This window comes from Phaseolus vulgaris, chromosome 5, assembly GCF_000499845.2.
Source record: "Phaseolus vulgaris cultivar G19833 chromosome 5, P. vulgaris v2.0, whole genome shotgun sequence".
Taxonomy (NCBI): domain Eukaryota; kingdom Viridiplantae; phylum Streptophyta; class Magnoliopsida; order Fabales; family Fabaceae; genus Phaseolus; species Phaseolus vulgaris.
This window is the reverse complement of record NC_023755.2, coordinates 36,648,344-36,661,568: the sequence shown is the minus strand read 5'-3', so window position 1 is coordinate 36,661,568 and position 13,225 is coordinate 36,648,344. Positions and strand designations below refer to the sequence as shown.

The 13,225-nt window shown below is 32.3% G+C and overlaps 1 protein-coding gene across 2 annotated transcripts; it reads right to left on the bottom strand.

Annotated features, from left to right (window-relative positions):
• Window positions 1-3,096: 3,096 nt before the first annotated feature.
• Window positions 3,097-12,678, bottom strand: LOC137835675 (magnesium transporter MRS2-11, chloroplastic). Of its 2 annotated transcripts, none has more exons than XM_068644281.1 (14): window positions 11,994-12,678; window positions 11,514-11,586; window positions 11,177-11,247; window positions 10,487-10,572; window positions 10,287-10,377; window positions 9,440-9,508; window positions 8,931-9,011; window positions 8,683-8,848; window positions 8,518-8,563; window positions 6,063-6,143; window positions 5,448-5,530; window positions 3,969-4,012; window positions 3,739-3,860; window positions 3,097-3,539 (listed from the first exon to the last, which is right to left on the bottom strand). In XM_068644281.1, exons 1-13 carry the CDS (start codon window positions 12,372-12,374, stop codon window positions 3,765-3,767), a joined length of 1,368 nt encoding a protein of 455 aa, XP_068500382.1. In that variant the 5' UTR covers window positions 12,375-12,678; the 3' UTR covers window positions 3,097-3,539; window positions 3,739-3,764. The 2 variants fall into 2 exon arrangements, with proteins under 2 accessions (XP_068500382.1, XP_068500383.1); XM_068644282.1 differs by having other exon boundaries at window positions 3,097-3,529; window positions 11,994-12,670.
• Window positions 12,679-13,225: the final 547 nt, after the last annotated feature.

Below are 13,225 nucleotides of genomic sequence, written 5' to 3'. Positions count from 1 at the left end.
TTGTGAACGTAAGGCTACAGGAACAGATACTGCAATCACACATGCTTAACATTAATACTTCGAGTCATAAACTAAATATACTATACAGATTCATAAAACATTATATGTATACTAATGTTCTCCTTTGGGAGATCCATTAATACACAAAACATAATGATGCTAATAGTATTAACTTTATTTGGCAAGATGTATGCATTAACTAGAAACACTTGTTATCTTTGGATATACAAGCAAAATTAATAACACATACTCACTACCAACAATCATATCCATTAATTATAAGGACAACTAATCAACCTTTGGGTGATCCATAATGCCCTATAATAATGAATTTCCATTTACCCATATATATAAATAATTTAGCATCCATTCTATAGGTAATTGGAATAAAATTTATCAGTAATCTGGAATTAAATAAAACTTAAAGATTTGATCACTTTGGTGATTACAAATCTATCATACAAATAATTCCATAAATATTATCATTAATTGAAATAAAATTTCATCATCCATAATTTGGAATTAAATAAAACATAAAGATTTGATCACTTTGGTGATTACAAATCTATCATACCAATAATTCCATAAATAATATCATTAATTGAAATAAAATTTCATCCATAATTTGGAATTAAATAAAACATAAATATTAATCACTTTGGTGATTACAAATCTATCATACAAATAATTCCATACAAATTTAAAAAATAATACATAAAGCGAAAAATTAATTTTCCATTCCTCACTTTCAGTCAATTAATTAAACTTGAATTTAATGAACATAATAAAATTTCACTAAAACTTTAATTAAACTTTAATATAATTCAAATTGAATTAATTAATAATAATAACATAATAAAATTTGAATTAAAACTTTAATTAAACATTAATCAAAATAAAATAAATAAAAATAAAAATAAAGAAACATGACATTAGGTGCAGAGAATTATTCTCACTATTTTATATATTTATATATTGTTTCATTATTTTATATTATAATACAAATATCATTATTTTATATTATAATACAATTCCCCGTTCACTTTATCATGAAATCCTAGAAAAAAAAAACACAGCCACCATTTTTCACTTTATCATGAAAGGGGTGTCAACAATAACTAAATGTGCCACGGGAAAAGATGATTGCAGTTTCATCTTTCTTTAATTGAATTAAAAAAAAAGATATAAATAGGCACACTCCATAAACCCCTAATTTTAAAATTAGGGTTTTTCAATTGGGATTAATTAAAATTAGGGTTCTTTAATTTTGATGGTTTAGGACAATTAGGGATCTATTATAGAGAAATGAAAACCTTAATCTATAAATCCTAATTTTAAAATTAAAGTTCTTAAATTGAAAATATTTTAAAATTAGGGTTATTTGATTTTGGAAAAGCATTAATGAAGAATCACAACATGAGCAACAAGGCTCTAATACCACATGTAAGTCAAAACATGAATGAACGTAAATTGAACACATACAATAATGTGTTCACATATAGATCTTATCATATCATGATTCTCACACAAAACATAAAAGTGAAGAAGAAATAGGCACTTACCTTGATCCATGAGCGATCCTAATTGAGCAGTTACTTTATCTCCTTTATCCCAATCTATCTCTTGCAATTTCGTTCTTGTCACACACTTTCGTGATGGTTAACAGTGAGACAACTATTATTTGCAGAGACAGAACCTTATAGCCTTTAGTACCCAATCTCCATCAGATGTAGGTTTTCCATTAGGTATATCATCAGATATATATTTCTCACATTAACCAATGGGCCTTTAATTCTATTATTATTATTAAATCATATTTGGGCCCAAAGCCCAAACTCTAAGTCATGTGAGTCACTTTATAGAAATTAATTTACATAATTTCTTACAAAAAAAACCTAGCGATTATTAAACTAACTTAACTACTTTAGTGCAAATTCCTAGATATTTATTGATTAAAAATGTTTAACACTAATATATTCAGCATATCTCATTTTGAAGAATTTATTTTTACCAACCTTTCGAAAATGATAGTTTTTGAGAATTGAGTTTTTTTCAAATATGTTTTAATCAAATATGGTTGTTGAGTTTTATGTAGCTATACATGTTGTGGAGAAAGTTCAAAAGATGGGGTCTAATGTTATGTAGATGCTTCGTAATTGTCTTAATTACGATAGGAAAATCAAGTTTATGGTTACTTATATTTTTCATGAAGGGAATGCGTGTGTTAATAAGTTGGCTAACATATAATTTATTTATAGAGAATTGCGTGTGTTGATAAATAGGGGTGGCAAAGCGGGCCAGCCCGCCTCGTATACAAAATGTGGATTGATTTTCATGATGCACCTCGCATGCGGGTTGGCCCGTGGGCTTGCGGGCCGACCCGCTTTTTCTTTTTGTTTTTTGGAACAAAGAGGAGGAGTGCAGGCAGTAGCGGTGAGCAATAACGCGCAACAGTTGCAGGCGAAGTCGCAAGCGGAGCGAGCAACAGCGCTGCAAAGGAGAGTGCATCGTGTGTTGTGTGCGTTTTTTGGACATTGTGTTTTAAGTGAAAACCTAATTTTTTTCACTCAAAGTTGTCACTCCTTCATTGAACCATTGTTAAGTCAATTAAATTTTTTTTTCGGGCTAGCGGGCCAGCAGTCATTTAAAACTTCTCTTAACGAGACTTTATTGATCTTATGAGATCCTTGTGTGAAGTCTAATTAATTAACGAGTCTAATTATTTGGTACATATATATGGATTGAAAAAAAAAAAAGCCTCTCCGTTTTGTTTTTCCCTTCTTACAAAGGTTTTGAAAAAAAAAAAAACGAAATACAGACGGTACACACTTTGTAAAGACTAACATTTATTTCATAAAAATCTTAAGAATGAAAGAAATGGTGAGAAAAAGAAAACGGAGAGGATAATTTTCTGGTATGATTCATGAATATAAATAATAGTTAAGAGAACGAAATCAGCGTTCCTGGAGAGATTTTTTTACGAGGTCTTAGAATTACGAGTTGATATTTGTACTGCTTCTACCTATCACTTTTCTTAGTTGATTGATGACAGGGGTCAGTTAACTTAGTCGGCATGGAAAAACCAGGCACCAAGCGAACGAGCTTAATCTATAGGAATCTTTTGAATAATGACTGAATCTGAAGATGCAATTCATGCAATTACATTCTTGAAAACCATGCAAGTGTTGATCGACGTCTGCACTGAACTACCTCTATGATGCAGTGCCTTGAACCTAAAAACAGCATATAATATTGTAAGTTGAATAATGTTTCAGTGGACACAAGACTCACGCCTACATTCACAACAACCAAACGATGATCTCCTGATGGCTGACAATCTATCATGACAGTCATTGCCATATACATTATGAATTCACGAACCAAAAAAATGTATCCCTTTCTCCAAAACAAGAATAAAGTGAATGCTCATCACAGTAATGTGAGTACCATCATGCATACGTTCGAAGTCATTTTGGATTGATCCTCGTGTAAATCACTGCATTTTTGGGAGCTTACAATTGTTCACGACCTGACATTACCTGAAAAAGAAATTAGATTCCTTTCAGGTTCTCAGGAATTAATACAGATTGTGTAGTTATGTTGTTTACTGGAAGGTCATTAGCTTCTATGAAGATATCATGGATTAAAGATTTTACAATTTCAATATCATGATAATAGATCCAATGACGGAAGAAAAATGGTTTAGAGCAGTATTGTAGGGAGACAGGTTTAAATTACCTAAATATATATAAAGTTTCTTGCAATCAAAATATTTTTCTCGCCCTGAGGTAGGAATACATCAGAAAGAAAGCAATAATTCCACCGACAATTATCCCCGCTGTTGTCAGCCAAAATGCCAACTGCATCAAGTCCAAACATGTGGTTATTAAAGACTGATTAATAACAGCTTCCAATAAGAATCACGCAAATCATGCAGAGAATAAGACTTCAGACTTCAATTCACATACCACATGTTCCTCAAGATAGGACTTCAGGTTCATGCCGAATATACCTGAAGTCACCAAAATATATCATAATAAAATCAGGGAACAGTTATAATATCCTCTCAGATAATAAACCACTCCTTGGAGTTGACATAATTATTCATGCCATAATATGCATTTATTAAAAAAGAAAGTATATCTGTCTATCTCCTAATATTGATGTAATCAGTAATTATTTTATCTCAAAATATATTTTTTTTATAAAAACTCTCTGGCATCACTATGAAAAATAATTATTAACGAAACTAATCAATACTTTGTATTTATCTCAAAATATTTGAAGTATTTATCTCAAAATATTTGAAGAAGTCACTTTTATGATAATTTACATATTTTATTTTGCAAGTTATAAACGACAATCTTATGGAAAGAAAATATATTTTGTCGACTGTAAAAAATGTGATGCATCTTTTTGAGATTTGTTAAAAGTATTTCAAATATCAAATATCTTATTTATAAGTCATTGTATAGATAATTTAATATAAACTCTTCAAATATATACTATTAAAAAATAGATTAGGACTTTAATGATTATATTTGTGTACATTTACTCGAATAGCTAAATTTATTTTCTTTAAATAAGTTTATTTTTCATAAATAAGTATATGTTGTGATAATTTTACAAATATATATATAAGAAATGAAACTATAAGCACGGGTATCTCATACATTTATAAATAAAAATAAAAATATGTAAATGTTTTGTTTGGATTGAATTAGTTTCTAAAATTAAATCTGAAATCCAATAAAATATAAGTCGAACATTTTATTATTTTTGGTTTATTTGTTTTTTTAATAGGATTTTCAATTTTATAAACTAAATTAAATTGAATACTTTAATATTTTAAAATATTTGTATTTAAGAGGATCTATGATTTCGCTTAGGGTAAGTGTCGGGGCTCAACCTTGCCGTATTCATAAAGGTTCCTATGTAACCTGTATGTTCCTTTGTAAGATTCCTTTCAAGATCAAATTGAGTACATCTTAATCTAAATCTTGTACGTGCTTTATACATAAATAATTTAAAGCAGTAAAATGGAGCCATGATCATAATAGTGCCAAATTTATTAGCATGCACCCTGACCAGGTGGTTAAATGGTAGAATCATGTATTTAGCCAAACGTCAGAACTAAATTGATAATGATTTATTAATTTTCTAAACATGTTTTGATTGCACTCCGAAAACAAATGTTTTGATGCCATCTAAAAATTTAACAAAATTGATAACTTACTAAATGTTTGAGTTCACTTCAATAAATGGTAAATTTTTAATGTAATTGATGTCAAATAAATTTTGTTTTGCTGGTTGATGTGGTTTTGAGAGTGATTAATTAAATAATTTTCGGTTAAAACTGTGGTTGTTTTCTTTTGGCTAGTTAACTACGGGTTGTTAAAACCCATTGTATCATTTTATATATCGCATCCAATAATCACCCAAACTACCTGCTACAAGGGCACCCACTGCCACACAGAATGTTCCAACCTGCAGAAGGAGTTCTACTCTGCTAACCTCAAGCCTTCGTGAACTGTTGAATGAAATCAATTTTATTAGAAGGTTTCTAATGATAGATAGAGTTGATGACATAAAACAATTAGTTTTTCTTGAATTGGGTTTAAATTTAACCTAATCTATATTATAATGTCTGACTAAATGCACGATGCTCACAGGTTACTCTATGGAAAACTGTTGCAAGAAGGTATCGAGATGGCTCCCTTAAGTTTGCAATAACAGCACCCGATATTTCATGCATTCTTAATTGTGAGATTTGAATTTTGAAATTCTTGATTGATCTCCACCTGTCTTATTGAAGTTCTTAAATGTCAAAGTATTAAACCATGATTTTAACCTCATTGACAATATGGAAATTAAATGGTTCAATGCCTAATGTGACTTCTGAGCCTAAGCAGTCACATTGTTTCCAAAGATAGCACTCCAAACACAATCCCATGGTTGCCATATTCATGGCTTTAGAAGAACACTAACTTTCTAGCATCAAGTATGTAATCTTTCAATGCAGTTATCCACAATCAATTATCAAGAGGTAAAGATATTCAAACCTCAAATTGACAGCTATAGAATCTTCCATTTCCCTTGCAGAATCAAGAAGCCTTTCAGCTTGACCATGACAGGATTCACATCTGTATGTGCATTTAGAGAAATCACTTTTGTGAAGAAGTCATTAGAAATGGTAGACTTACAAACAAAAGAAAGCAAATGTCATTTGCTAGAATAATAAACAAATAATTGAGTTTGAAAACTTTATGTTGGAATTATGGCAGAAAAACAAGTTAGGAAAGAAGGAGAAACAAAATGTCAGAATATTTTGAGCTGAAATCAATGAATCTGATATTTTATTGATCAACATTGTTTAGATTTATAATAACTGAAAAAGCAAAACATATTGACAAATTTAGAGATATAATAATTATCAGTAATTGACCGACTTGCTCCTCGAGTAAATGTAGTAACTGACTGATTTGCTCTTCAAGTAAAAGTGGCAATAACTTACTACTATAAAATTATTTAGAAAACTGAAACAAAAACATAGTCACGTGTAATACACAGTAAATATTTAACACTACTTCTTGCTTTAAGGATTGCTAGATTCAATCTTCTATCTTAAGAACTTGAACTAGTTGATATGTAGTGGCTTGGTAGAGACATTTGTAACCTGGTTTTCTGTTCTATAAATAGAGTAACAACTCCATTTTTCTGCGCTTCTCTTGGGAAAAATAACTTGATGATGAAAAACTTGGTTTTCCTATGAAAGATGGTATTGTGAGATATAACCATTGCAAACTGTCAACAAGAATCTTAGTGCTTTCCTTTTGCTCCGTGTTAAGGTCAAATAAATTTTCTCAACCACAAGGTTTGGTTAACAGTAGTGGTAGCAACAACAAATTGAGCTTTTGTTGTAGATTGAGCGACAATTTCTTGTTTTTTCAATCTTCATAAAAAGAAGTGCAAAATAGTACCCTGATGTGCTTCTCATATCAATAATTAAGTCACCCAAATCACTATCACAGAAGTCTTGCTTGATATTTTCAATCTTCTTGTACTTAAGGCCAGAACTGCATGTGCCTTCAACATATCTAAACACCTTTTTTGCAGCTTTGAGGTGCATTTCACTTGCACAATGAATAAGCCGAGAAAAAACACTTATATAATTTAGGATGTCAAGCCGAGTGGCTGTAAGATAAATTAAACAAATCATGCTTTTAAAATATGTGAGGCCTATCTTCTCTGTTCCATCTTCTTTACAAACTTCTACCAATTTGATCTTAGACAAATCCTTTGTATTCTCCAGTGATACCATAGATTCTTTGTACCTCTCTAGACCATTACTAGAATTTTCTTAGCAATTCTAGAATCAACGAAATCACTGCCCAACAATTTGTTTGATTGTTCCTTGATTGTCTCAGACTCTTTCATCTTTTGTTACTCAAATTCCATCATTAAATTAAGTAGTTGCATGTTTTGTATTCTTTCATCTTCAACATACTCCTGCTTTAGATAATTCCAATTTTATTTTGCTGATTTAAAAGTCATGATTCTTGTAAAGATGGTCTAAAATACACCAACAAAAAGACATGCTTTTGATTCCTTGTGATATTTTATTTCTGCCTTGGTAGGATTATGTGTCATAATCCTCTTCCACAGCTTCCCAAAGATCAAATATCTCCAAGTAAGACTTCATTTTCATTGCCCAAAGGTCACACTTCTCCTCATCAACTATATGAGGAGTTGCTAAGGAGAAACTTTTCAGTTTCCATTTTACAAGTCCAAGAAGAAAAGGACTCTAGATACCAATTGTTGGAATTGTGGTGAAAAAATTAGGGAAAAAGGGAAACGGAACACGTCGGAATATTTTCAGCTGGAAGCAATGAACTTGATATTTCATTAATGTTTATATTTAAAATAATTGAAAGAGCTAAACAGACTGACAAATTTATACATATAATTATCATAACTTTCATACTCTCTCCTCAAGTAAAAGTAGTAATTAAGTGACTTTCTCATCAAGTAAAAGTGCAAATAATTTATTATTATGAAATTATTTAGGAAACTGAAATAAAACATAAAGTCACGTGCAGTTACATGCAATACATAAAGCAAATATTTAACACCTTATGAGACTTGTTTCTAAATGCAGTTTCACTTTAGATATTCTAATATGGATTAGAGAGTAATAGAAATAGAATGGGTCTAACTCAATTCTAAAACCTCTCTGGGTTGCACAACTTTTATAAGGACCACTTGGATTATATCCCTAGGCCACGTGGGACATATTGAAAGAACTTTTCTGGATGTACAAGGGGTTTGTAACATTGAAGTCTTGTGTAAGAATATTAGTGACAGGTGAAGGGTTAATGTTTTTCCTTTCAATTTGTGTTTTTTTATTTTAATTCAGTGACTGCAGCCTTAATATCAGATAAATCCCCAACAACACGTTAGTTCACACAAAAAATCAACTATGAAATGTATTGCACATATTTGGAATGAGAATATAACCTTTGAAGATAATTTTCCAAAAGCATTTCAATTTCCTCCTCCTCCTCTACATACCATGAGAAAAAAAAGAAATGAGAAGCTATGTTATAGCTCTACTACTGTGGAAAGGAAAGATCCGTATTGATGTTAGCAACAGAAAACTCCTTTATATTTCAAATAGCTTACCCTCAGCATTCTTCTTTTCAAAAGGCACCGAGCATTCCATATTATTGTTTCCTTTATTAAGTGTGCAGTTTCGTCCCATGATGCATATACGACGTATTTCATGGGGATCTTCCAGAAGGTCAAGCAGCATCTGTCTGAGAGCTCCTGCCTTAGAGCCTAACTCAACCTAGAAATTGGGTAGAAAGTTAAATTTCAAGTTTTATCCAGAACCACTCAAGATTGGTTAAAAATTCTAGAGATAGAAGTACCAAAGTTTGTTTGCTAATACGAAGCTGCTCCAATATGTCACCAGTTAACCTATTTGGCAAGGCCTCAAGAAGAGCTTGTACCTAGGATCAAAAGGGAGAGGGAGAGAAAATTCCAATCAAGTAGTGAATTCGGAGATAGAGGGAAGCAATAAATGTCTGTTATGGTCTCCAAAACCTAAAACCCAACATTGTCCATTAAATATTAAAATTAGAAAGTTTTCTGCTTCTGGATACATGCCATGTTAAAAGTAAAGCACCATGACTTGCACTTTATGATATATTTAAGATCGTGTAGAATGTCTGCATAGAGAGAGTGGCTGGAGCACATTACACGAGAAAAAATAAACCCAAAAGTTCCCTACCAGTTTTTATTCAGAGGATGGTTTAGAAATAGCTACTCTATTTGTCAAAATAATAATAAAACAAAATAGACAAAAATATCAGCAAGTATACACGTACAAAGAATTAACATAAATATACTCAGTTACTCACTGTGTTCCCATACTCACACGAGGTTCTAAGTCCATCAATCTCTGCTCCAATCGCTGTATTCTTGAAAGCAATGCTGCTTCAACAACCTGAAAATTTCACCAAATGACTAAGGGAAGACAATTCACAACAGTATGAGTAAGATGACAAGCAAATGATGACAAAACTACACCCATGATAGGCAACTCATTATATGCCTCCTCACCTAAACAGTCATATTAAATGTTGTTTTTGAAGAGGGTGTTTGCCCCAAGGAACAAACTTTGGCCCAATTACTTGGAAATTGACTGTCCAAAAATAGTTTTAAGAGTTCCCTGTGTGCTTTTTGTTTAAGACACACTTCTCTTGGTCTTTCACATTTTGTAATTGTCACCATGATTAGATCCTTCTGCCTCATATTTACACTTGATACATTTTATTTGTTATAATATTGTCATTATTTTATATTAGTATTCCTAAGCATCCACAACAACTACCATGACACCACACCATCTTAGGTTTACCAAACCTTGAGTTGAGCACAGTAATATATGTATCGAAATATAATTCTAATAACTATCTTGTTTCTCAGAATAAAATTAGGAAGAAATGCATTTATATTCATACTATATCCTCACTCTTGAGGGTGATCAGATGACTATCATATTTCAACCCTTGAAAATAAACCATATTCAACTTCATTCCAGTTTCACTTTACTTTCTTGTCTCATAGGACTGCGGATCTTCTTGTTTCAATGATATAGCAGAACACAATGCCATAGCATTAGTGCAGAAGAGTATCGGGAAGAGACTGCTACTCTATTTTTGTTTTTCTCCTATTTAGTAATCAGGATGCTAAATGAAGAAAATTTGAAATTCCAGACTAACCTCAATTTCAAATGGCATCGATGGTCCTCCATTGTTGTTCTTGGGGTTCAATCGAGGCAGCAATGTCTCTAGAAAAGCTTTCCCACCTATACTGATAAATATCAACAAAAGTTTTAGTCTATTCTCTTACTTTATCAAAGGAATAATGATGGTAATGCATCCCATATAAATTATGAATTATTTCAGAATTAGAATAATACCGATTATTGTCAAATATCAGTACACAATCTTGCATTGCTATTGCTCGTAGAGAACCCAAATTTAGAAGTATAGCATACTCCCGGACCTAATACAGGACAAAGAAATGAAGTAAATAATTAATTGATAAAGGCAGCAATCTATACCCACGTAGTATATTCATCCTTACCACGTATGGGGTAAAGTTTACAAAATAAAAGGTTTTTGTGTATGTGTGAGCATATATGTATATACAACCATATACACACACAATAAACCATAAATGAATTCATTTTGAGGATGAATTTCTATTAACATTGTAATAATAGCTCTAGAATAACTTATCTATTAACTTCATAGCAGGATGATTAAATTAATATTTCTAAGCGATTTCTCGTAGTTTTTACTCCCAAAATTTTAGGGCACAAGTCTTGTTTTCCAATTAACCTATCTACATACTTGATTGTATCTCGTAGCTAAGGAGTGCTTTGCCGCAATTTGGGGAGGATGAGGACGAAAACCAAAATCAAAATATATTTCTTAAACTATGTAACGAAACATACAATTTTTCAGGAAAAATATGTGGAATTCATTGTTGACAATAACATGGATAACGGGGCACTCATCAGTGGGTATATTCATTAACTTGAATTCGTGTGTTTATTCATACAACGAGGTATTAAGAAATGATAGGGGGGAAGAAGAAATTTTACCAGCAAAGAAGGCATTGAATTTGTCATAAACAATGAAGGATCCACACTTCGAATGTCCCGAGGACGAAGACCTGAGTAATTAAACAGAACATGAAAAACAAAGATATATAAATAGATGAACAGTATCATTGCACAAAACAAACAGAACGCGAGGCAGATACACTGCCCCATTAAAAGACAATTGTTGCGCAAATTCTACTATAATCATGTTTATAAGAAACTCATATTTATCTCATCGAAAGTGAAATAAGCATAGCATGAACAACAGAATGTGATAAGATACTAGAGGCAAGTATTCTCAACTTCAAATCTTAGGACATAGATGAATTTTACTTACCACTTGACTTCAACAATTGTCTCCGATTGATTTTTCTAGTTGACACTTTCCCGTTAGACTTCACTTCAACGACCTTCACAATTTATTCAAACAGAAAGAGGAAAAGGAACACAATAAACAAGTGAGATGAACGAAAACTCTACTACTAGTATGCAATTACATTATTAAGCTGCTAAATTCGTTGCAGGAGTTCCAATAGGATAAATTCGTTAACGTGTTACTTAATCAGAGAGATATCCCCTCTAATGAACTAATCTTTTGGTGTGTATTCTTCTCTTGTACATAAACTGTAATGATTGGTTTCGTTGAGAGTTCAGCTACAAAAATGTCTACTTATAAGCTGGATTAAAATAGAGTGAAGCCGTCAACAACATTAGACCTGAGGTTTTAGTTCATTTAACTGGAGCAGGAGACTTGCCTAAATTCCACAATTAAATTTCAAAATTAAAAAAATAAATAAAAGAGCTCATAAGAACGAACTTCATAAACCGGTTCTCGAACTCCGAGAGAAAGAGAATCGCCTGAAGACGTGGTGAGAATCCTCTGCGAACCAACACGACCGTTTGCCGGAAAGGAAGTTCGGTTCCGGTCATCTGGTTCATCGGAAACTTCTTCGGAGTCGGATACAGCGGTTTCGGCGTCGCTCTGCTTCTCCTCCGTGGATCTGCTGAGGCATTTCACCGGTTTCAGCGCCGCCGCAGATGGAGCGGAGATCTTGCACCGACGAAGCAGGGTGAGGGAACCAGTGTACGACAGTTCCACAGAGCGGGATTCAGTGAGATCGGAGAAGAAGACGAAGTTAGCATGTCCGAGAGAAGGTTGAGAACGAATCTGCAGCACGTGTGGCCAAGATAACGCCATCTTAGCGTGGTTCAGTTCAGTTGCAGTTATGGTTACGGTGGTCGTGCATGCCGTGCAGGAGGATGAGCTAGGTAGTTGAAGGTGTATGTGTCCGTAACGATCAAAACGGAACAGGTGAATAGTTTATCTGAATTCAATTATTTTATTACTAAACATGTTTCTTTTAATTACAATAATAATAATATTCCGATGACGTTGACGGGACGAGAAAAGTGATGAACTGATTATGGATATTGGATAGCCGCGGAAAGTGGCGAAGCCGAATTTGTCCGAAACTCCCGTAAGAAAAATAGACTAAATCGTTAACAGTGTGTAAATTTAAATTTAAATTTAAATTTGTGGGGGATAATCTTGTTGCACTTACGTGTGGCTGATATTCGTAGTCTTCAGCATTCGAATTGGAATCCCACAATCCTCTGCTTTAAAAATATTTAATTAATTCATTTTTGTGTAATTGGTGTAGTTGACACTTGACAGTGAGAGTGACGGACTTTTCTAGTTTAGTTTGGACCACTTATAGTGAATTGGGTGTTTCTTCACCCTTATAATTTTTCTTCTTTCTTCTTGCACACCCACATTTTTCTAAATATCTAAATTATCCTTAATAATTTAGGGAGTTTCTTGAATATTATCCTTAATAATTAAGGGAGGTCCTAGGAGATGCTCCTCAAGCAAAAAAGTGTTTTCAGAATAAAAAATTAGATGACAAAAAACTATTCTAAAATATCTTTTTCTGAAACATATTTTTTGACTTCCAAAATTCATAAAATATATTTTGAAAATAGTATTCTTATACGGACTATCCTTTTTGAAAACATGTTATGGACTGCCTTTTCCAGAACATAATATAC